This window comes from Bactrocera dorsalis, chromosome 1 (genome assembly GCF_023373825.1).
Source record: "Bactrocera dorsalis isolate Fly_Bdor chromosome 1, ASM2337382v1, whole genome shotgun sequence".
NCBI classification, from domain to species: Eukaryota; Metazoa; Arthropoda; class Insecta; order Diptera; family Tephritidae; genus Bactrocera; species Bactrocera dorsalis.
The window spans coordinates 91,182,412-91,208,769 of record NC_064303.1 but is presented as its reverse complement, the minus strand read 5'-3'; the positions used below and the strand labels follow the sequence as shown (position 1 = coordinate 91,208,769).

Here is a 26,358-nt window from a genome sequence, read left to right as displayed (position 1 = left end):
TTGAATACCCTTCTGTATTATTCTTTCCCATTTTCGATATTATAACATTTTTTTGCTATCGGAATCGTGATGAATTGAACAAAACAGAATTCATTGAGATCGGTCCAAAGGTCCCGGAAAATATGTACGGGTTTGTTCAATAAATTGTTGTCGTTTGAAAGGTAATTTCTGAATATTATTCTTGTAGAACTATCGGAAAAAATTATTCTCGATTTTCACAAGCTTTTCTTGAGGCGAGTTTATCAATAGCCAAATCATTCGCCATAGAAAGGAGAAGGTAGTAATAACGTGATGACAGATTGGAACTATAAGGTGGTCGTATAAGATTATTCCAACCAAGTTCCCGGAGCTTCTGGCGAGTCGCTATCCAAGTGTTTGTTCAGGCGTTGTTTTGATCAAATACAAATTCACTCCCATTGGTCAAAACTAACCGTTTCTGAGGATTGTTTTCTTTAGACGGTTTAAGTGTTGACATCAGAGATCCAAATTAAGAGTTTGAGTGTAAGAGATCATCAAACACATTGCATATAAGACCGTCAATCCTGTCAGATTACTAAAGTCATCTTTTGAAAAAATTATGGAAATAATCTTTTTGCAGTGTGGGATAATGGATGCAGTGGAATTAAACGCCACAAACGAGCAGCTGTAAAAAATAATGGAAAAGAGTTGGGCATATGCATAAAACAAAAACCGCTAGAATCATTCTTGATTGATTTTTAGAGAGAACTTTCTTTTAATTCTCGTTTGTAGAGATAAAATTTATTAGCTATATAATTTTTTTGGTGTTATTACAAAATTTTATTGTAACATATTTTTTAATTGTTCATATCATATTTAAGTAATATTTATACTCTAAATTGATTTTTGTTTATACATGACACATACATACATACATATATATGTATATATAATATATTTCAAGCTGCATTGAGACGAACCCACATCTTCGTCTACATACTTACATACATATATACATACATATTTACTTATATTATTCCCACTTATGGACTCAGATTTAAAGTTATTTAATTTATGAGGTCAGAGCGGTGATTATCAGCGCGCTTAAGTAATATTATGTGTACGATTACATTAACCGAAACTTTCACTTTGAAGGATCATCCAAAGCACACGAGAGAAGAACCTACTTTTCTTCAACCAGCCCCACACATATAGCAGTTATTAGCGCAAGAGCCGTAAAGCCGAAAGCCCAAGAGCGCCAACGATCATTTATTGAGCGTAAGCCAGCTTAAACGGGACTTTTTTTATATAACCGCTTCGAAGCGCGGCGCGCTCGTGTTCTACTTTTTACAAAGATTTCTACACTTCTATATGATGCAGTATTCTCATTCTTGAGCACTTGTGTATATTTTACATACAACTGTCTAGATGTATATACATATGTATGTATGTATGTATATGTATATAGTATAGTATGTGTATAGTATACATCTGTAATAAAGAAGTTTCAGCTTGGCAGCGTGTTGCGCTGGTTACCAGTTCCGTGGGATTGGCCCCATTTGCAAGCAACTAAGTCACCTAGCCGCACTGACAATTTGTTATAAGTTGGGAAAATAGTTGTATGTATGTGTAGATAGTGCATAGATCTTCACTACCGCTTCCAACTTGGTCACCGATATTTACGGTTCTATTCAAAAGCCGTACATTTCTTTCTATGCTTCTTTTGCTTCAATGTGTAAGCAACTTTTTCGCTGCTACCCACACTCCACGCTGCTGTTAGCCATTTCTTTGCCTTTGTTTTGCTTGACGAGAACAAAATATACTGTATGTATGTATGTATATACTGTGTGTGTACATATAGATATTCTTTGCTCTTTGTATTGCTAAGTTTTTCGTATCGTCAGACTTTCTTCGACGAAGAGCAACAGCGCACTAAGCACACAAACAACACACACAGTGGCCAACGTAAAGCTTTAAACAACACGACAGTCATGCCCACTGGCATACATATGTTCGTATGTGTGAGTATGTGCGCGCATACAAATACCATTACGATGGCAGTAGTCGAAGCAACATCAGCAACAGCACGAATGCCATTGCAATTCAAAACAACAAATCAGTCATAATTCTTACGGCAAGCGTTAAGGAACATAGACATTAGTGACAGAGGCAGAAAATTTTTTTGAAAAATGAATAATACTAAAAAATTCGTGGAATTTAACTGATTTGTTAAAAAAATATTATAAAATAAAATAAATAAAAATAAAAAACATTAATAAACTCTAGTGAACTATCATATTTTTACTGTTTATGTACACAAACAAACAATTGAAAACAGTTTTGTACTTCCAGCAAAGAAGTGTATTGTGTGTGGCTTAATATAGAGTCTACCAAACATTAATTAATGAAATATAAAAGCAAAAACAATAAATATTACTACTGACAATACTATATTGCGAGAGTTAACTGTAAACTACACGTGTCCGAAGTGATTGCACCGTTGTGGCGAATTTCATAATAAGTCGCCGAGACATTAACATTAATTAAAAGTACCATTAATAGAATATTACGTCGAAATATGCAAACATACATGCCAACAAAGCGACAGACATACATGTAAATAACACGTTTATTTGGGTGAGGAAGCGGAAAGAGCAAAAACCCAAACGAAAAGCGCATTTTAGCGAAAAACAAAAACAATAAACAAAGAGCTAAAATATTTCTTATAAGAAAAAACAACAGCAACAACAAAAAAAAAACGCCGCAAAGGCGTCAAAACACAAGAGCAACAACGCGCAATTAGAACTTTCGAAAATTACCGTCCCCATTCGGGCTAAAAGCAGGCGATTGGCAAAATTGCGCCATTCATTCATTCGGCTTTCAGCTAACGACACCTACATACGTCAGCTGTGCGTGGCGGCATAAATTCGCCTAACAACCTATAAACTTAACGCGTGTATATGCATGGGAACATTTACGAAATGCGCACAGCCGAGCAAAACAAATAACAAGAAATTGTGTCACTATAATAATTAAAGTGTGTAGTTTTTTATATGCGCACGGCAAACAAAAAAATAATAACAAATAGCGGGTAAAAAGCGCGCAGCAAAACAACAACAATTACTATTTGTGATTAGTCAATTGGAAGAGAGTTGATAACGCACTCTTAAACTAACAATTTTGGGAAACTAGTGAGAGCGCTGGCATTAATAGTGCAAAAAAAAGTGAAAATATTAATAGAATTATAGAAAAACAATAATCTAAGTGTGGAAAAACAATATAAATATAGAAAAACACTAATAGAATTATAAAAACATTGCTAAAATAATATAAAAACATTTAAACCGTGTGTAAGGCGCAGCAAGAGCTTTCACTGAAAAAAGCTTTAAGTAGTATCAGCAGTAAAGAGCTTTCACTGAAATAAGATTTAAGTAATATCAGCAAGTAAAGTGTGAATTTTGCTCAAAAACATTCGTGTAAACTAAAAACAGTTAGCAAAAGTTGTAAGCTGCTTCTAAGAGACGTATTACATGTTGGACCAAACTATTGCAGACAATGTTAGCGGTTCTTTGAGTTTGGGTATGTACGAAAATTGCATTTAACATCTTATAGGTTATGAATTTATATATGTATGTATATACATACATATGTATTTATGTGTATATAGTATGTTGAACTCATATGAATAGTGCATAATTTCATTATGCATACAGACAAATATACATATGTATGTATGTAGATAAATGTATACTATACTATACAAATTTGTTCGAAAAATGCTTAATGAAGCTTAAAAAATATATTTTTTAAATAAAACAAATAATATTTAAATAAAACAAATAAAATAAAAAAAAAATAATTTAAATTTTTTTTAATTTAAAAACTTAGTTTTTTAGTTTTATAAGGCAATGTTTTTTTTATTTAAAAATTAAATTTTTTAGTTTTATAAGGCAATCATAAAACTAAAAAATTAAATTTTTAAATAAAAAAAAAACATTTTAAAATTATTTTTTAAATCTTAAAAACAATAGTTATGTAGCATAAAAATTATATTTTAACATAAAACAAGTAATATTAGAAAAAAATATTTGAAGATTGCTTTATAAAGCTTAAAAATTAATAGTTATGAAACCTAAAAAAAAGTTTTATTATAAAGAAAAAAAAATATTAGAAAAATACTTAAATTGCCTTATAAAACTTAAAAAATTAGGTTTAAAAATACAAAAAAAAAAAATAAAAATATTTTTAAAAGTTGTTTAAAAAATCTTAAAAATAATAGTTATGAAGCTTAAAAAAATATTAAAACAAAAAAACATAAATATGTTAAAAAAATATTTAAATTTTGCCTTATAAAACTTAAAAAAATAAGATTAATAATACAAAAAAAATATGTAATTAAAAATTGCTTTATAAACCTTAAAAAAAATATATTAAAAATAAAAAATAATATTTCAAAAATATATTTAAATATTGCTTTATGAGACTTTAAAATAAAATACATACATACATAAAACAAAAAAAAATATTTTCCAAATAGTTATGTTTCCAAATTGTCTTAAGAAGCTGATTATTACATACATAGTATATCTATATACATATCCACATCTATGTACATATATACCATATCATTATCGTTGCAATAACACAATAACAATGCATTCAATAAATTCCTATATGCATAAATAATCTGTACATTAATTGCTTAAAGCGCATAAAATGACTCATGCGTTTTTCATATGAAAGAATTTCACTTTCGTTCCTTGCAAAACATGTCATACATACCGACATATACTCGTACTATTTCTTGTATTTTATATGGCAAGCGAGCGCTTCTATAGTATGCATGACTCTCCTACCCATTAGCGGCTACAACAAATCTATTTACTACACACACACACACACATGCATATGAGAGCTAGGGGCCACGTGCTAGAGCGTTTGTTTTCTAGCATTGTGATAAGAGCGAATTTCTCATGAAATCAATAGATGTAAAAATGTGTGTATATAATATAATATTATTGGGAACAAAAACATACATACACACATGCATATGTATAGATGAATATTTGTGATTCTTCAGTATTTTTGGACTTTAAGACGAAAAATTAAAAATATAATTTTGAAAATAAAATCGGTGTCATAATATTTTGAAATCTTACATCAGTAAACAGTAAATCACAAATTTGAACATGTGTGTGTATGTATGTATAAGTATGACTGCATCATCGAGTGGGGGGTGTGAGCAGTTTCACTGCAAATATAAATCGTAATTTACGCAATCTCTATCATAAAATTGAGATAATATTTAAGTAATCGACCGACAAGCGACGAACGCCCAAAAAAAATAATAACACAAAAAAAAAAAAAAATAAGTAACAAATTCACTCATATATGTACATGTATTTGTATTTCATATACCAAGCACATACTTATGCATAACGCAATCAGAAATGTCTCGCACACACACACACCAGCAAACATATAGGCAGACATTCCATAGAATATAAACAACGCATCTATACTTGCACCAGCCGCGCAAGCGACCCAACCTCGCTAAAGTGAGTTCATCCAGTCAGCCAAACATGCCTGCATCCACATGTACGTATGTATGCATGTATATATGCACATAAATTCATAATACACTTTACATAGCAAGTATATAAATTGGCGCACACCCAAGCACATACAAAAAAATTATATATGTACGTATATGTGTGTGTGTAAGCTCACTCTTACACAAAGCCAGGAATATTACGAATTTACGAACACACTCGCATGACGCAAAACCCCTGCCGCCAATCGAGTGCTGTGTAGTGCAGTTTAAAGTTAATGCACTCTAACAGAAGTTCAAGGCTGTGCAAATCAGTCGTCGCAGTCATCGTTGCCTTCGCTGTCGTGTCGTTGTTGTGTGTGCTTGTATTGTTGTTGTTGTTGTTATTATTGCTTTGGCTTTGTTTTGTTGACGTTGGCGTTTCGCTCTGCCGCCGCCGTTGAAGTATTCTCGTGTTGTTGGTATTCTTGTTGTTGTTGTTGTCGTAATTTTTTTGGATTTTTATTCTCATATTAAATGTAATCTTTTTTTTCGGCAACAGCAATGTGCAAATAAATATATGTACATATGTATGTACCGTATGTATAGAGTATGAAAACAAATATAAAAACAATTTTTTATGAATTGGTATACAGTGAGGCTTGCCTAATTGGAATTGTCGTAGGGTACAAAGGCGAGCGAAGAACTTTTTGGTACTTTTTGTAGCGAGGAATGCAATAGATTTCGGGATTTCTTCTGTGGATGTGTGTGTTATATATTAATATATGTATGTATGTTGCTACTCTCTTAGTACATAATCGTCAAGACAAATGCATTGCACTTTTTTTATAGCGGTAATGCGCCTCAATAGCGGTTTTCAATGCATATGTACATATGTTTCAAAAAGACCTTGTAAAACCCTAATTTCATTTTCATTACTTTAGGTTAGATTGAGTTGGTTAGCTTATGTCCAATAAATCCAAAAAAAACTTGTTATATCCCGTGTTGACCTATTTTCATTATTATAGGTTAGGTTGAGTTGAAAAAGCTCTCTTACAAAAATGTTCATCGAACTCTTATTAGAAAAGTTTGAGATCCCATAATATAGAGGTTTAACGGTACTACTGTGCCAAAAGAGTCATAAAAAGGCTTTTTGTAACAGCTTTAAAGTACTTCTTCCAAAATAAATATAAATTTTATTCTTTTTTACTAGAAAAAATATGATAGGTTAGGTTGAGTGGAAAAAGCTCTCTCACAAAAAAGCTTATGTTCGGACTCACATGAGAAAAGTTTGCATAGATCTTATAATATAGCGGGTTAACAGTAATACTTTCTTAGCAGAGTCAGTGAATGGGTGTTGATAAGTTTGGTGTGTTTGAAAAAAACTCTCCTAAAAATAGAATAAACTCGAACTCTTAAGACCAAAGTTTATTTTGATAGCATAATAGAGGAGTTAAATAGCAGAAGACACGCAGAAAGCGTTCTCTAAAACAGTAAAAGTATTCTGAAGTTTTTATCAGCGCCAAAAATTCCAAAAATAATTCCGAAAACTGAAGATTTCATAAACTTTCAGCACTGTGACTGTTGAGATTGGTTTGAAAAAGCTCACTCACAAATATGATCTCACTCGAACTCGATGCGTTGATATTATAATGAGCAGTTACACTGTTAACTGTTTTCCTAATAACTGTAATGTACTTTAAAAGGCGTTAAAAGTAATTACTTTTGTAAAATGGACTCTAAACTCTACAAACATCAAATTTTCAGTAGTACAATAGGTTACGTTTTGTCAAAAAAGTTTTCTAAAAAACTTTATTCAATTTTTTTTGAGCAAAGTCTATTATTACTTTTTACTTAAACGGTAATATGTACTTAGCCACTGAGCTCTTTAGTAAGCTATAAAGAGAAATACATATATACTACAAATATGTACTTATATACATATGTATGTATATTCTTATTCCTATATAAGAAAAATATATAGTTATGTACCTATATATAAACACATAAAAGGTAAGAAGTCTCCAGCTACCATTGTTGCTCAATTAATTTCGACTCGTATGCATTCGCATTATTTGCGCATAACTGTATATACATATTTTGTAATAATCGTGCCCCACGATTTTCAAGTGCAGCAGACGCAGACACAGTTGCGTGAGTTAGTGCTCTCTGCTCCTCAATTCTTTGTTGCCAAAGAGTGCGAATGGTGGGGTCGCCACGACCGTCTGTACGCTTTTACGAATGTGTAAGTGACACCGGCATTATTGGCATAAAGTCGTTGCAACAAAATATGCAACAACAACAATAACTAGCGTAGCACTAAAACGCTTTGTGTTGCTATTGTTTGGTTGTCCATAGCTATGTACATATGTATGTACGTGGCCAGACCGAGTAGTAAACAGCGCTATGACGGTGAAAAAAATAATACAAAAACAGCGACAACACTGACCATACCGCATTGTCAGCGGTTAGCAAAATAAAGGCAACAAATGTGTAACAACAACAAAGCAGTTGAATGCTTTTTTTTGCTATATCCACACACCAAAGAGAGCGTGTGTCTCTGTTATTTACATACTTACGCCTAGACACCAACAAGCATTCATTCATATACTCGTAAACACACAGTGGCAAGTTGCAAGAGGATCGAACTTGCTGCGCACCATTGCTATAAATAACGCGCTGCTGGGGAGGGTGGAGTTGCGCAGAGTTCCTTAAACTAGCGCGCGTAGTGAGGGAGTTGGAGCAAGCATCAGACAAACCATATGACGGTCTGTCGCCTGAAAGCGGCGGCACTGTGGGGGCGGAGTGAAGATAAGTGTTTGACCGATTCACTTTTCAACAGAAATTATGTATATAAAAGCACGAGCACAGGCAGGCACACAGTGATGAACATATTATATGCACTCACATACATATATGTATAATTATATGTATCCAAGTAGTATGGCGCGCTGTCTGCTTTTGTGTATATATGGGACAAGCGCAGCGCAAGGGATTGACAAGGGAATGCCCTTAGATATAATTCCAAGGCTAGAAGGGGAAAGCTTAACAACAACGACGACAACAACAACAAAGTATAACAGCAAGAGCGCAATAAAGAAGGTCATTGCCGCCGTTAGACAGCAGAATATTTGCCAGGCGCTAAAGCACAATAGCCAAATGAAGTGCAAAAATAAATGCAATAAAAGCAACGTAGCCGACAACAGTGACAACAACAACAAGGTGAAAACCAATAAACAGATGTGTTTGCGCATAGCTATAGTCTAATATTTGTACATATTCATATGTATGTATATGCACGCCAATGAGTTTGTATAAATAAAAGAATGAAAGCTTGCGCAAAGAAAGTGTGCATCGCCAGCGATTAGCGAAATGCGACTTAAGAAATATAAAAATAAAGAAAAATATAAAAACATGAAAAACAACAACAATAAATGATTTAAAGAAAGCAGCACAAATAATATCTATATGCTCATGATATAATAATGAGTAAACTTGTGTATATTAGGGTGGTGAGTTGTCTAGGCACGATTGGCAAATATTTTTTAGCATACTTTTCGGCTGTTAAACGTACTGGTGGTTGTTATATGTTTTAAAAGTGTAAATTATAGTTTGGTATTTTCGTAGATATTACGAAATTAGCAAGAAAAATTAAATTTATAAATGTTAAGCAGGCTTCTTCTGCAGAACTAGCTACTGAGGTTGTAAACAGACAGGCCAGAACTTTTATTTTTCCAGTAAAAATAATAATAAATTTTAAATAATCATTATTATACATTTCGATATGAAGAAGACTTAAACAATATTCGACTTTACTAACGGTGGAGATTGGTGAATCGAACAAGCAACTGGTTTAAAGCACATTAACTGGTATAAACGAGGAAACGGCCGGCTAGAATTTTTATTTTTCCAGTATAAATAACAATAACTCTTAAATAATTATTACTAAGCAATCATAAATAAAGTGACTTTAAGCTATCTTCGACTTTACTATGGCTGGAGTGTGGCGAATCGAACAGGCAACTGGTATAAATCGCATAAACTGGCACCGAAACGGTACAGGAAGTGGTTGGATCACTTTCATGAAGTAAACAGCATACTTTTATACGCATAATTTCACATAATGACTTTTTTGCTGCTTTCATGTATAATTTTTTTTACGAAAACGCAAAGCTGAATATAGCTTTTAATCTAGATTTTATGCAGAAATATGGATGTATACACATATATTTTATTACATTACTTTTTGTTGTTGATGTAGTGATATAAGAAATTTCTGAAATAATTTTTAAAAATATTAGAGATGTTTCCGGATTTCGAAACCTTATTCCAGCACAAAATCTCTCAAAAAATTTCATTAGAAGCAAACATATTCACTTTTTCTATAGCAATACCTTAAATATTTAAATAACCTTCACCTACTCAACCACCCTAAAGCTCATGCTTGTATGGCGAAATGCGCATGCACAGACGCATACAATATTTACACAACGAAAAGGAGTTGGCGAAGTTCTCGATTTCTCATGTTTCTCTCGTAGGTTCAAGGCCAATGTAGAATGAACGATTTCACAGCAAAAAAGCAGCAAATGCCGTCCTTTGGATTAATTTAACTAATTTATAAAGTTCATTAACGTCGAGCAGCATTCAGCACTTATATAACGTAATACGTAATAAAATGTGCTGGTGCAATAATATGTGTAATATGAATATGTACAATACATGCAGACATACATATGTATGTATAAATATAGTGTTTGTTAAGCATTTTGCTTGCCACAGCAAAATAAATTACTGCATCAGTTGCATATGCTTTGACGTAAAATGCATATATAAGTATATGTATGTATGTACATATGTATGTATTTTTGAATATGTATGTGTATTTGTATATACTTACGTATGAATATTAAATTTGCCTACATCATGATTAAGTATAGTTTATCATAACAGACTGTTATTAAATAACATTTATTAGAGATGGCTGTTAATAACTGTAAATAGCTGGTGCTTTGACACTTAGCTGGGAAAATTTATGCAATATTCGTTTGGATCCGAGTATGATTGAGACGAAATGGTGTTATAAGCCAGACGAACTGTCAAACTTTAGTAGGAGTTGCAACCTCATTTCGTTTATGGCGTCAAAAATGATAATATTTTGCTGCCAAAAGCACCGCAAACAAGAAAAACCGTTAAGATCGCTTGCATTGAAGCTTTAATACAGTTAACATCAATTATATTGAAGCTTTTATAGCCTCACTGATGCATTTTTTAGCATAAAAGAGTATAAAAGTATCTTTATCGCAATTTTCATCAATCAGTTTGTATGGAAACTATATGCTATAGTAGTCCGATCTAAAAAAAAATTTTGGAAATTATAGCAATGCCTTGAACAATAATCTAGTATGTCAAGTTTCAGGAAGATACGTTGGTAGACAAAAGAGTTTTCCATACAAGTACTTGTGTTTGATGGGTCAGTTGTATGGTAGCTATATGCTACAGTAGTGCGATCTGCACAATAATCCCGGTGATTATATAGATGCTTTGAATAATACGCTATGCCAAATTTCGAGACGATATCTTGTCAAATAAAAGAGTTTTCCATATAAGAACTTGAGTTTGATCGATCACTTTGTATGGCAGCTATGTTATATATTTGTCCGATATCAGCGATTCTAACATATGAGCAGGGTTTTGATAAGAAAAGGAGGTATGCAAAATTTCAGGTCGATATCTCCAAAACTGAGGGACTAGTTTGTTCTTAAATTTTGGGCCTTTGACTCCAAATTTCGGTAGTAAATTTTAATAATTTTGACTCCTTGTTGGATCGTATACCTTTTCATAATGAAATGGCGAACCTTATTTAAGATAAATAACGAAAGAGCGGGAAAAAATATGGCGTCTTTTGTTGTCCCTATCGGTCTACCATGAAACACTCTATACATAGAAGTACAGACTGTCAGAGATGACTAAATCGGCTCAGCTCATCAAGCTGATCGTTTATATATACTTTAGAGTGACTCAGAAGTTTCTATGTGGATATTCCGACCATCCTGGCAAACTTAAGGTACCTTGATCAGGGCATAAAAAGTAACGGGATGATGCTATAATATTCCCTCCTTATATAATTGATCCTAGATTGAATAAAACTGCCTGATATTTCATAAAAAGGAAATAAAAGATTTGAAATATTTTTATTCATCCATAGCTTTTTGAATCAAGCAAGGATAGAGATAAAATTCGTATCACTTATACGCTCATTAAGGCCAAAGCCAGCTCCACCATGCATCATACGTAGATAATCGAATAAATAAAGCTTTCTTGTATTTATATATAGTCCAAGCATTGAAATATATTTCTACATACATATATGTATCTACATATGTGAGTCTACTATATACATATGTATGTAACTAAAACAATATGCCAGCGAAGTCAAAACCCGGCCTGAAGGTGAAGTTTTCATGCGAAAAATAAACAAACCGAAAGGTGTTCAATTGGACAGCAATGCAGTGTTCGCCACTCAGTCATTCAGTTAGTCAGTCACAGTAATTCGGTCGATTATGGATATGATCTGCCGAAGTAAGTGGCGGCCTACAGTCGTTGCTACGTATGTATGTAAGTGAGGTGTTCGTCTTGGCACTGCTGCTGCTGCTGCGGCGCATTCGGAAGCAAGCCATACCGGCGCGTTGGGCATGAGCAAGCTCAAGAGCATTGCTGTCGTGTGTGTGTATAAAGACGAGTGTGCAGCACAGCGCAGTGATACCGAAACAAGCTGAACAACTGCGCAGAATATTTGCAATTTCATTTTGTATTGCCCCACCACACCCACCGGTTTGATGGTAAAAATTGTTGTTTATTGGTGACCAATCAACCTACTTGATAGACATTGTTCTAAATTTAGCATTACGAAAGAATTCTGCCACATACAGCCTTTCTTCTTCGTAGCCTGAAATGCTCGTGGCTGTGGCTTTAGCACATGCATACTTACATATACATATGTATATACATATATATATTTATATGTATGTATGTGTATACTTATGTGTTTGTAAGTGCAGCTGATGTAAATTTGTATGGCCGTTTAAGCAGCTATTTCGCGGCCTGCCCGACAACATCTCTTTCTTCCTGCATAACTGGCAAATAAGTTGCTGTAAAAGGGATATTACTCAGCACGTTGAGGCGTCTATAAATACATAAAATTACAAGCATGTGCAATTGCAAACATACAGATAAACATGCTTAAGCATATATTCTTGTATGTCTATCAGCTCATGTATTTATATAATAAATTAATTGTATTTTTTTACAATTGTTGCATTATCTCAGCACACCAGCAGGCTTACATAAATACATACATACATATGTATATATGTATAAATAATCTCAAAACAAGGCGTTTTTCGTATAAATGCAAGCTTCTTATATATGTATGTACATACATACACATGCACATGCATTCTATATATGGTTTAAGATTGCGCCCATTGGCAGGCAATGGCTATTGTAATGCTATTGCGAAATTGCCGGCTTACATAATAGTCTTGAGTAATCAGCAAAATTTAAATATAATGCAATCATTTGATTATTTCTTCTTGTTAAATTGTAGAGTTGAATGCTTATAAGTAAAAATATATTTCGCGCTGCTGAAGCTGTGTAGATACATATGCTTTTGTATGGTAACATATCCACATTTATTCCATTCCTATGACAATCGAGGCTAAGCAACCGGAACGGTCCCGAATTTGTATCCGGCCAAGCACTGTCAAGTCGACAGCAATGTTCATTAATTTTTCGGGAACTATTTTTTTGCCGCTACAACAACAATATATAGAAATTATTGAAGCAACTTTCAAGGAAGATAATATTAGGAGCTTAAATTAGAATTCCAGAGCATTTTTTAAATTTCGTGCGAAGTTGGCTGTAGTCGCTTGAGTATATCTGTAGTAGTGTTTCAAGCTCTTTTTTTATAATCTGAACAGGATGCAACGTCCGGTGCATTTAACGTGATTACCTGCTGACAACAGCCTTACACCACGGCGCTCAAAAGCACAACAGATAAAATAAATGCTTTGATCAGCATTTTCAGTACCAATTTGCAGTGTGGAACCACCTTGGTAGGGTTCGAGGCCCCTTTAAAATGTCTGCCATACTTTGGGTCCGGCATCTGGTTGCAATGGAACTCCACATTCAACTGACAAAGTGTCAGTTCTTTCTACATTCGCGTTTTAACCACAACCACCACGATACCCTGAGAGGCCAGTCCGCGTGAGCAAGTTAGCGTTAACTCCGAGGGCTCCTGCTCTCCGTGGTACAAGAATTAAGTCTGCGGTCAGACTTCCTACCCGGATATACTACCAGTAACAGTTGAGTCTTCATACTGCTCTGGACTAGTGACCAAGGGTTGGATTTCATACATACACCACTCCCACAGGAACTAACCCTATTTCCCAGTTAAACGCCTTCGCCGCTTACAAAATTCACGCCCAAACGACCCTAACTGTTTGGCATTCCAGCTAGTGGAGATCACACCTCTAACATCTAAAAGTCCATCATTCAAGTTAATCCCTAATTTCCAAGTAACTACAACGGGCATTTTGTAATTACATGCATCTCAACATAATAATCTATCTGAATACGAGCTGAGTCGACTTAGGCATGCACGTCTGTACATACGCGAACTAGTTCATCGGTTTTTAAAATTCGTCCTGAAATTTGAAAACTGTCAAATTCACACCATGTACATAGCTCCTTATTTGTCGGAACCGCTAATATCGGACTACTATAGTATGTATACTTGTATGGAAAACTTTTTATTTTGACGAGATATCTTCACGAAATTTGGCATAAATTGTTATCCAAAGCAGCGTTAAAATCTCCAGAAAAATTGTTCAGATCGGACTACTATAGCATATAGCTGCCATACAAACTGTTTGATCGAAATCAAGTTCTTGTATGGAAAACTTTTTATTTTGACGAGATATCTTCACGAAATTTGGCATAAATTGTTATCCAAAGCAGCGTTAAAATCTCCAGAAAAATTGTTCAGATCGGACTACTATAGCATATAGCTGCCATACAAACTGATTGCTCAAAATCAAGTTCTTGTATGGAAAACTTTTTATTTTGAGGAGATATCTTCACCAAATTTGGCAGAAATTGTTATCCAAAGTAGCGTTAAAATCTCCAGAAAAATTGTTCAGATCGGACTACTATAGCATATAGCTGCCATACAAAATCATTGATCAAGTTGTTATAAGGAATCTTTTGTGCAGGGTATTAGAACTTCGGTGCAGCCGAAGTTAACGCCCTTTTTTTCTTTCAAAAATGTATATTTTATATCACTAAATAAATAAATCTTCCGGAAGTCGCTAAAATAGTTAAGTTTGAGTTTGCTTTGCTTCTTCAAAAGTTCCGAAACCTCTGTTAAACTCCGAAAATAATTAGATTTAGATTTAGATTTTTTTTACTTACAACTAAATCACTTATTCTAACCTAACTCAACTTATTTTATTACATACCAAGCTTACACGGCGACTTTATTAAAAAAAAATATTTAGATATACATAAATATAATCATTGCTACATACATATAGTATATACAAATGTATGCTAACCGTTTTCACTTCTACATAATTTGAAGGTTTCCATTATTGCTTCTTTTTACAATTTCTACACTTCAATTTTTGTTTTTTTTTTACAATTCAAACTATTTATGGCATATGGTCGAAAGTAAGTAGACGAGAATCTACAAACGGTCTAATGCTCGAACAAGTACGGCTAATAAGTCATTGTGCGCGTAATGCCATTCAATTTCTCCAAAAAGTTCACTTACCCAAATACTTGTTTACGCCGCGCTAATGGCCAGTCAATGCGCAGATGCAGCTTAGCATGCTAAACGTGCCCCAGTAAAGACTTGGCACTTGATATTAACGGCGACAGCATACATAACTCACATACATACATATGTACATGCATACAAACAGATGGGCTTTCAGTCAGTATTTTGCTTAAAGTACAACGACTTCGAAAATATATAATATATATTTGTATACATACATACATACAAGTGCTTGATAAGCGCTGCTATATGTAGCGCATATGTTTTTTATATATGTACATACATTTATATATAAATAGTTTGACTGTCATTTAGTCTGCCGGTCAAGCACATTTATGTATTTTCATTCCATTCTGTACGCATACCAATTGCTCTGCGTCGCGATTTTAACGTAACACTTTCTCTTCCTAACCGTTCATTCGAGAGTCAAGTTGCTTACAGACACACATACACACATCTGCTGTGCGCGACCCAACTGTTGGGGCCACTATCGCTGTTGTGTTTCACTCTTTACCCACATTCATTGTTCATTCTTTACAGTGTGCTGTTGTTGTTTTTGCTGCTTCTTGGCTGCATTAGTATTCAGTGCCGCCAAGCGATCGCTTGTGCATGCAAAGCACCAACAGTCCCACTTACCAGAACTATCGCGCGCCGCTTTCACAGCGATCAGTTAAGTCCGAAACTTAGAATGACGTTGGAGCATGTAAATATGTAAGTATTTATATATGAGTATATGTATGTATGTATGTGCATATGTACATACATATATGCTGCTTCGGAACATATATTTTGCTTAAGTAACTTTCTTAAGTAACCGAGATACGGTCATATACTATCATATATGTATGTAAGTAGCATATATGTATACTACCATATGTACTTGCAACTTCTAGCAACAATAACTATAAAATTGTAAATTTATTTTATAATGCCACTTTGATTTACAATGCTGCCCAATACCCCCCTAAATCCAACACAACCTCGCTTCCGCTTGCCTCCATTGTTCACTTTCTAACTATTCTCAGTTGGTTCTTCCGCTCTCTTCCCTTTCTTTTACGCACAAACTGCAAACGCGCCGCTACACTGCACTCTTTTATCAGCAACAGCCAAAAGCTTCGCTTCAATTCTACTCACATACACACATATGTATTTGTATGTCGTAGTGCCCGTACGAGGGGGCCGGTTAATGGTTCAAACGTGAGGTAAACCGGTTCGTTTGAATCTGAACTCTAAATTTTCAATTGCCCACTCTTTCGGCATAACTTTTATTGCTTTTATTTTTGTCTTTCCCGCAGCTCTTTCATTCACATTACATGTGTAGTTGTTGCTGTTACTTTTGTTGTGATATGTTACTCTCATTGCGACGTTAAGTTGTTGTAGCTCCATATTAGCTTTCGCAATGGTGTGAGGTCTTTTGCTGAGTTGTTTGGTCTTGCTGTTGAGCTCAGCTCCGCTCGGTTGATATGACGAACGAACAAGAAATCCGTTATATGACCCAATTCTAAATTGAAAGCCAACTAACAGCACTGCAAACGAAGTTGAAAAGTGAGTAATAAAACAGCATACATTTCGTGAGTACACGACTGTTTGGTATTGAGTAAAAAGAGACCAGTTAATAAAAGACGAGGAAAAAAGTAAAATTGCACCATATAGTAGAAGATTAGGTTGGTGGTTACAGTAGAAAGGTATACAATAACAATTGCGTGCTAGAAAGTTTCGTAATTGTTTTAGTACAACGGTAAATGTCGATGTGCCCTGTAGAAAAATCGCATTTTCGAAAATTTTGTGGAAGATTGAGCAAACAAGATATTTACACTCGTTATTAGAGGAAAATTTTGAGCTTAGTAGTTGGATCAAATATGAATACTTACGAGTATATCGTCATTTAAAATGCGGAATAACGTAACATCACTTTTCATAGGTTAACAGGCGAAGGCAAAGCGATACAATAGAAATCTCTCAAATTGAGAAGAATTTTGAGTTTTGGTTATAAAACTTCCTTTATACATACTTATGTTCTAAACAGACTACATTATATAAGTTTGCTACGATGTTTGTAACACCCAAAAGAAAACTTCGAGTACCCTCTAAAGTCTATAATAAATGATCAGCCTGACGAGCTAGGGCGCTTTAGCGACGTCCGAGTGACTGTCCGCCTATATATATGGGAACTAGTCTCTCAATTTTTAAGATATCGTTTTGAAATTTTGCACATATTCATTGCTCACCAAGCAACTCACCCTCTGTTGGAACCACCGATATCGGTGAACTATAGCATGTAGCTACCATACAAACTGAACGTTCGGAGTCAAGTTCTTGTGTGGAAAACTTTTTCGTTTGACGAGCTACCTTCAAGAAATTTGGCAAATATTATTGTCCAAAGTATTGATGCATTCTGCGGAAAAGTTGTTCAGATCAGACTACTATAGCATATAGCTGGCATACAACTGGCCTATCAAACTCAAGTATTCGTATGGAAAACGATTTTCTCCATCAACGTATCTACGTGAAATTTGACACAGATTATTGTTCAAGGCCTTGCTACAATTTCCGAACACATTTTTCAGATCGGACCACTATAACTTATAACTGTCATACAAAATGTCCGATCAAAAACAAAATAAAAATCTTTTCGTACCTTTTTATGCTATAAAATTGCAACTGAGACTGGTTTATAGCTACGGTGCAGCCGAAGTTAACATTTTTTCTGATTTTGGTTTGCCAGAAGTGATCTCATAAAATGATTGATAGCTTCTATTGACCACCTTAAGTGCCCTCATAAAATACTTGAAAGCTTATTTTGAATTAAAACTCCACACAGAGAGAGGTTCAGGCTTTTCTTAGAGGGAAAACATAGATACATATATATATACTACTTGTACATATGCATTTGTTTGTAGGTTTCTAAATTCTCACATTTCCTAATATCGTACTTTTCACTAGAGGGTACGTGACTGCATTAACTAATACATATGTAGAATAGACATACGAACATATGTATGTGTGTCTGAAATGATTAGCATAAGTTACATGGTGAAAGTAAGAAAGTCGTGCGCATAATAATAAATTATAATCACTTTAAGAACAATAATAAAATAAAAGCTAAATTAATAAAAAATTCATTATGTTATATAAGAATAAAAAAATGATAAATTTTTGAACAAAATTGAAAGAGAAAGAGTTTCTTTTCAGTTCTGGCAATTAAAGCTACAATAAGTAGAACGAATGTTGAGAACTGCCATAAATTGATAAGTAATTTTATAAAATCGTGAATATATAAAAAATATCATAAATTATTTTGTAATTTTGTTTGTGTGTTCATAATATTAATTTCTTTTATTTTCCGATTTGAAACCTAATAAAGAGTTTTTGAACTTAATTTGTGATATGTACGAAAGGAAAAATGAAAGCAGCTGTCAAATTTGTATAGTATTTGTAAAAAAAATCATTTTCATGACGTCACGACTTAATAAATTTTACTGTCAAACGCATTTCGAAAAAATAACGGCACGACATTGTCATAATATCTATTTCTGACAAGTTTAGAGTTCAGTACAAATGAGTTAATACCAGGGACGCATCCAGAGTAGCATTTTGGGGGTGACTACATAATTTTGTATCTGATTTGAGAACTGTAGACGATAATCTTATTTTTTAAACATATTTCAACATTTTTACAGCATAAAATCAATACAGTGTTTGCTCATTTTACTAAATTTTTCTACTACTTCTTCTGGTTCCGCGGAGGTAAAGTAAAACTTTTAACTTTTAGGGGGAGGGGACTGTAGTAGAAAAATCCTTGATATCTAATAAAGAATACAGCTCACTTGACAGCTTTTCACAAATTTCCCGAGACAAGAATGATTTTTTTTTTCAATTTTTTATTATTTTTTTTTAATTTTATTTTTTTTTTCATTGGAAAATATTTTTATAAGAGCGTTAGAAATCTTAAATATAAAGCATCTCTCTATATTCCAACCATATCTAATCTAGAAACTGTCTAAAAATCTCATAAGCGGCAGAAAATATCAGTCAACACAATCAATACTGTCACAACTCGCCTCATACAACGGTGGGACGATTTATGGCGATCACTGCACAAACTTTTACAACTTAATTTCACCGCGCGTATCAAGTTCACACAACCTACAGTGTTAATATCTAGAAATTAATTTAATAAGCTTTGCTAGCATTGCATTTAAGAATGTCTACTAAAAGTTTAAGGCATGCAGGCATGACAGCTTTAGGTCAGCAGCTCAATATAAACCGATCATGCATGACAAGTTGTTTTTGCCAGCAAGAAACTTTCCGTTGATTGAGCTTTCGGCGGCTTTTATAATTCTACATGCAGCTGTAGGTATGTATATATGTGTGTATGTATGAATGTTTGAATGTATATATGTTTGTTTGTATGTCTGTATGTATATGACGGCAACTATTTTAGCGGCGAAATTTCACACTGTGCGATCGTGACGTTGTCGTTCCTGCAGAAAGTGTTCAATGAACTCGGCAAACGACATAAATGTGGGTCAGTTCTCTTGTCACTTGTGCCGCCTGCATAGGCGAGTGAGCGCGCAATGACAACAACATGCATGCATTATACATACATATGTACATATATACAATTGTATAGTATATAAAGTCAGTTGTTGTTGTAAAGTGTGTTTTGTGCTTATGAATTTGAATTCACCTTGCTGCGGCAGTCAAAAGAAAAAACAATTGCAGAGAAAGGTTCACGTAAGAAGAAAGAGCTAGAGATTTCAAGAGCCGCTTGAAGCCAAGCATCAATACCTACTGCGACTAGCAATGATAGAAGTTGAACTCTGAGCTTATATATGTATATACATTCATATGTATTTATGTATGTATGTATATGGCATGCCATGCTGCAGACACTACTAAAATAAGAAACTCTAATTCTGCAATAGTTTTCTCCAACTAACTGTAAAATAACTATTTATACTGATCTTGTTAGAAGTGCTTTAACTTTTAATGAGATAAGTGCTACAGTGAATACATAAGCATATGTTGTAGTATATATAATACATACACACATATGCATATATATATACATATATACACATGTTATAATGGCAGCCTCTTTGTGTTATGCCTCACGTAATTTAAAGCGTGAAAGTTATTATTACTGAATTATTTTGCGTTCACACAATTTGTTTCTTTTGTTTGTTTATCGATAAAGCATTTCGCCTCTTTGACCAGTAGTCGCTTCGACGCATTTGCGGCCGCCGCCACTAGAGTTCATTAGCATTGCGGACTCATTTTGAACCTTTTTAAATTCAAAGTTTTTTTCTTCTTATTAATATTTTCGTTCATTCTGGAAAATGAAATTTCGCGTTATGCACAGTGTGCACGACATGGAAAATACGGTAATAAATTTTTTATTATTTCTTACTTGTAGTTTACTTGCTTAGTACTTTTGTTTGTTTGCAGGTATGTATGTGTGTGGGGCATGCTAAAGTTAATTAACTTTAGTAAAAAATCACAAAAAAGTAACTGTTATTAGTTATTGTTATTAGTGGTGTCTAATTTGAGGGAAGCAAAAGTTGTTGCTGTGTATCAATATCAATGGGTCGTAATACAAATAGTAATAGTAGGCATCATAAGAATAACTGCTTTCGATACTATACCTACATACGAATATATAAGACAGGCGTTGGCGAAACGAACATGCAACTGGTATAAATCATAAAGATAGTTATAATTAACTAGATAACAAACTTTAACTAGCATATGATTATATCGCTTTATTGATGTAAAGCACCTACTTTCAACTTCAAATTTTGACAAGTGATGTGCAGTTGCTCTCCAGACGGGTCGAACTTCTTCTTGGTCGGACAATGGAACGTCTGCTCTATCCTCATCGATTGGGGAATCGGGTTCGCCATATCCTGATGTTATATCTTCACTGCCATTCAGCAGGCTGGATAAGTGCTCTCTCAAATATTTTGGTATGCTTTGGGCACCAGTGACCAGATTAGCTCTGAGGGTTATACAAAAGTATGCTCCGATCTTGAAACCTTCTGATGGTCGTCCTTCCTTTCGTAGAACTTTCGAGCATCACCCCTGTTGGCCAGCTTATCAATACTGTCTTCATACTCATGAATTTTGGCCTCTCTCTATTTTGTCTGCAAATGCGTCTCACTTACCTCTTCAACTATCTTTATCTATACCATCCCTCATGTGTTGTGGTCGATTGTAACGTAGATAGTCTGCTTTCTTTCCGGTGTGACACGTCACTCCTCATCGTACCAGCTGTACTCTTGTTTTTTCCGAAAACCAATGTTTTTATTTGCATCTGTGCGTAAGTGGCCTGAAATGCCGTCCCAGCTTCTCGGTGTCGGACCTTCCTAGTGATTGTTGTTGACGTGTGTTTTTTGATGTACAGAGGCGGGTGCGTATCTTGGCAGCAACAAAATAATGGTCTGAGTCGATGTTAGGACCTCGAAGCGTACGCACGTCTAAACCACTGGAGACCTGTCTTCCGTCTATCATAACATGATCGATTTGGTTGGTGTCTCTCCGATCCGGAGACAGACAGTAAGCTTGATGAATTTTCCTATGCTGGAATCCAGTACTGTAGATACCTTATTTCGAGCCTCGGCCAAGGTCATCAGCCTTAACGCATTTAGGGATGTTTCATGATGGACCTTGGTGTTAAAGTCACCAAGCACGATTTTGCCATCGTGGCGGGGGCAGCACTCATTTGGTCAAATCAAGAGAAGGACCGTCAGTTCGTGGGCCAAATCAGCGTTATGTTGAAGAACTTCGCTTGGATGAGGATTGGAAAAGTTTTAACCTTTATAATAATTGAAAGTGAAAGAATCAGAAGAAATTAAAATTGTGTTATATGAGAAGTAGGCATGACTGTAATCTGATTTCGCCCATTTTCACACTGTAACATAAAAATCACAGAAAAATGTCACACACAAAATTTGGTTGAAATCGGTTGGGCGGTTCTTAAAATATGTGTTTTCACAGAAAAGTGGTCAGTGCCACGCCCAACTTCTAATTTTGACCTCGACTCTACTGAAGCTGGCATATCTAAAATTTTATACAAATATATGTATGTATGTGTAAGCGCCATGCCACTTCGTCTATTATCAGCCATTGCATAAGCATTGTCGACTTTATTTAAAGTTATTTACATATTTTCAAAAAAAAGAATTTAAGATTAGATAACTGTTTATTTAGAACAAATATTTGCAGCGAATTATCACGTTGATTTAGTGGTCTACAGCGCAACCACGCCTACTTGCACAGCATATACATACCAACATACATAGTTAGATAAAAATATGAAAACTATTTTCTGCTGAAATTCCCACAATTAAGTGTAAACACAGATGTAAGCACACTTCCCCAGCAAATAGCAAATTGTAACCGTGTGTGTGTGTGTGTTTGTGGCCGTTCAACGGTACACCACCCTGTGCTATGCGGTGGTGGGCGGTCGGAAACGAAGGCGATTAACATCATCACGTTGAGTCACGTTTGGGTATTTGCACAATTCGCTCTCACGTGTGATTGACATTCATCAAGTCGCTGCCGAGAATGCTTCGAGCAACGTGGCCCATTGGCGTCGCAGCTAACACAGTGCCATTGTAAGTCGCTTTGTTAGTCGACTTGTTGCGCTTTCAGCGAAATTCAGTTTGCTGTTGTATGTAAATATTATGTTATACAAACATATTGTTGGCATAATTAACATATCGCAAATATGTATACTAATAAATACAAGTATATAGTATATTTATATGTATAATTAATATTAATTCATACTAATTTATGGTAGCTTTCTGATTGAATGCTGTGTAAGAGCAGCGAATATATTGAAAGTCAAATGTTGACTATTAGTTGTGTTCAGTTTCAAAATCATTTGCATTCGCATATGTGGAAAACTTTCAGTAAACACTCATATGAAGCATATTCCTGTGTACTTAACAAATAGTTACGTATACGCCCCGGTCAACTAAGGAAGCAAAATTCAAGGCATCCTGTGCACTGCATTATACGCTTTTAGGTTTAAGGTGAAGAATAAAGCTTATGTAAGTTGAAATTTATATACTTCTTCTTCTTCTTCTTTATATACATAAAATACACAAAATATATACATATGTATGTAATATTCTAATAATTAAAATTTTTATTTTTTTATAATTCATATTAATTCAATAAATAATATAAAAGAGAATTTAATAATTGGTAAAAATATGCATATAATGGAAATAAATAATACCAAAAACAATAATAATAGTATAAATACGTTAATAATAATAATAAAAATTAACAATAAAAACTATATTAAAAATTTGAATAATAAGAAACAAATAATAACAAGTTTAGGGTCCGTGATTTTAATACATTATATTTTAAAACCTCAAATTTAGTATTATTAGCAATAAAAACCGAAGGTTTTCACCTTTTCAACTCTAAAATTATTTTACATATTTTGCTCTCGTGTATTTATGTTCTTATAATTATTTTTTATTTATCGAAAATTTTTATTAAAACTGTTAAAAAAATAATACAATTTTTATACAAAAATTTAATTATGATAACTTCAACAGTCATAGTAAACTTTAAAATAAAAAAATATATACTTATGTAATAAAATAAAATTTAATATAATAAAAATTACAAATAATGTATTAAAAATTAATTTAATTAGCATACAAATTATTTTTATACAAAGTTTTTCTTTCTAGGCAAGAAAATAAAATAAAATTAACTTCAAATTAATTAATTATTAATTTTATTATTTGAAATTAATTACTTCAAACTCACTTTTTTTAATTACTAACTTATAAAATTAAAAAAAAATTATATTTTATTAAAAAAAAACTAGAAATTTTTAAATAAAAATAAAACAAAGTTCTAATTCCAAATATCGGAATAAAAATTAAAAATAATAATTTAGTCCTAGTTGAGAAAGAAGTTAATTCCAACTGAGATTAGAAAAACATTGTTTTTGCATTTATTTTTACACAAAAATGGAATTTTTTTTTTTAAAATTGACAAATTTTGTTAATTAGAAAAATTTAATTTAAAAATTTACAAATTTTGTTAATTAAAAAAATTGTTAATTAAAAAATTTTAAAATTTCGTTAATTAAAAAGTTGCTTACTCTGTAGACAGTAACAAAAATAAAATTAATTGGTCATATCAAAAAATATATTTTTTTTAATTATAGTAATTAGAAATCTTCTTTTATTTAAAAAATTGAAAAAAGTAAATATAATATTGTATTCAAAAATTCATGTGCGTACATATCTCAAAGTAATTCAATTTCAATTATTGTCTTAATTTCTAGAAGCAAAATCTCCTAACTAAAAATAATATCAGACAACAAAAATTAAATATATCAAAATAATTTAGGAAAAGTAAAAACATATGAATATAATTTAAATCTATAATTTTTTTTTATTTTAAGTAAAAACTAAAAAAACAATAAATTGGTAAAAAAAATAATAATTAATAAACATAGAAATAATTCAAAAAGATTACAAATTTGCAATTTGCAATTTAAAAAAATGTGCGAAAAAATCAAAAATAAAAACATTTAATATACATAAATAAAATTAAAATTTCTTACAAAGCTGTAAAAATTAAAAAAAAAAGTTGCAAAAAATAAACAAAAAAATATTTACGAAAAATTCAAAATTTTAAACATTTAATATACATAAATAAAATTAAAATATCTTAAAAATAGTTTTCAAGACTTACTACAACAATACAGTAGTACTACATAGCAATACTTTGCCATTTTACTCTAACACAAGCTATCTAAAATAATATAGGCCAAACTACTCTAAAAGCTCATAACAATTCCCTGCAGAACTCTAAAAAATCCCCTACTTCTTTTTCCCAACTCACCACACGCATAGTTTTGCGTAGAATTTCCCCTGCTTAAGCATATATTTCACTTTACATAACAAATGTGCAAAATAACAGCAATCAGAAAGCAAAAAAAAAAACAACAAACAAATATCAACGGCAAAATTAAGTTTTACTATAAAAAACCAACAACAGTTTACATAATCGTTATATTATCAACGAAATTAAGTATATTCAGTGCATTCGATTCAATCACATTCGCATATATTTCTACTTAATTCGATGCCATTCGCACTCTCCTCCCCCCCAACAACGTCAATAAATCACCCGCTCGCCACCGCTAGCCACCGCTGTGTTCGATTTATATGGAAAAAATGTATATGATTATATTCTTGAGTGTTATTGTTATTGTTGTTATCGCCATTTCTGTTATTATTGCACTACTAATCGCCACAACAGCGAAATGAGTGTCTAGAACATGTGAGCTGAGGGAGCGTTGCACTGGTGTGTTTTTTTTATAACAACACCAAGCACATTTCCCTACACGTGACACACGTTCTACCTTCGTCGCTTGACAGTGGCCGCGTCGTATGCCGCCCCGTGCATTGATATATAAATAGCGCTGATTCTAACTTATAACAGTGGCTATGGCAACAACAACATTTGCAACAACAACACCAAGCGACTATAACAACAATAGCAACCACATCAGCGACCCGCCATGATATCAACAGCTGCTGAAGAATGTGCTTTTGCTATTACGTTTTTATAAGTAGCGGTGTTTCGTAACCGCTCGACAAGCAAAACGTTGGAGAATTGTATGAGCAACGTGTATGGTTACATGCATATATACATACGCGGTTGTGTACATACATGCAAGTATGTAGTTTGCAACGTGAGGAAATAACGCAGCGAATTGATTGCATTGCGTCTATAGAAGTAAATGATTTGCCTTGTTTGCAAGGGGGTGGGGGGGAGTTGTTGAAGCGGCTGGAAAAAGGTTGAAGAAAATTAAAAGATTAAAATTTAATTTAAAGTTATGTAGTATATTTGTTTAAGTACGGCTGTTCAGGCACAGTAGTCTACTGCAAGATAGTTGGCTATAAACGTGCCTAATATCCGGTGTTAATGAGAAAATTATAGTCAAGTGTCATTGCTGTTGTTTTAATTTTGGTGGAAATGC

At 33.4% G+C, this 26,358-nt stretch overlaps 1 protein-coding gene across 1 annotated transcript in view; it reads left to right on the top strand.

Annotated features, from left to right (window-relative positions):
• Positions 1 to 2,094: 2,094 nt before the first annotated feature.
• LOC105223807 (homeobox protein 5) overlaps positions 2,095 to 26,358 on the top strand; it is a 33,881-nt gene continuing 9,617 nt past the window's right edge. The window contains exons 1-2 of the mRNA XM_049446811.1: positions 2,095 to 3,359; positions 3,402 to 3,537. Coding sequence (XP_049302768.1) covers positions 3,489 to 3,537 — 49 coding nt within the window. The 5' untranslated portion in view covers positions 2,095 to 3,359; positions 3,402 to 3,488. The remainder of the gene's footprint in view (positions 3,360 to 3,401; positions 3,538 to 26,358) is intronic.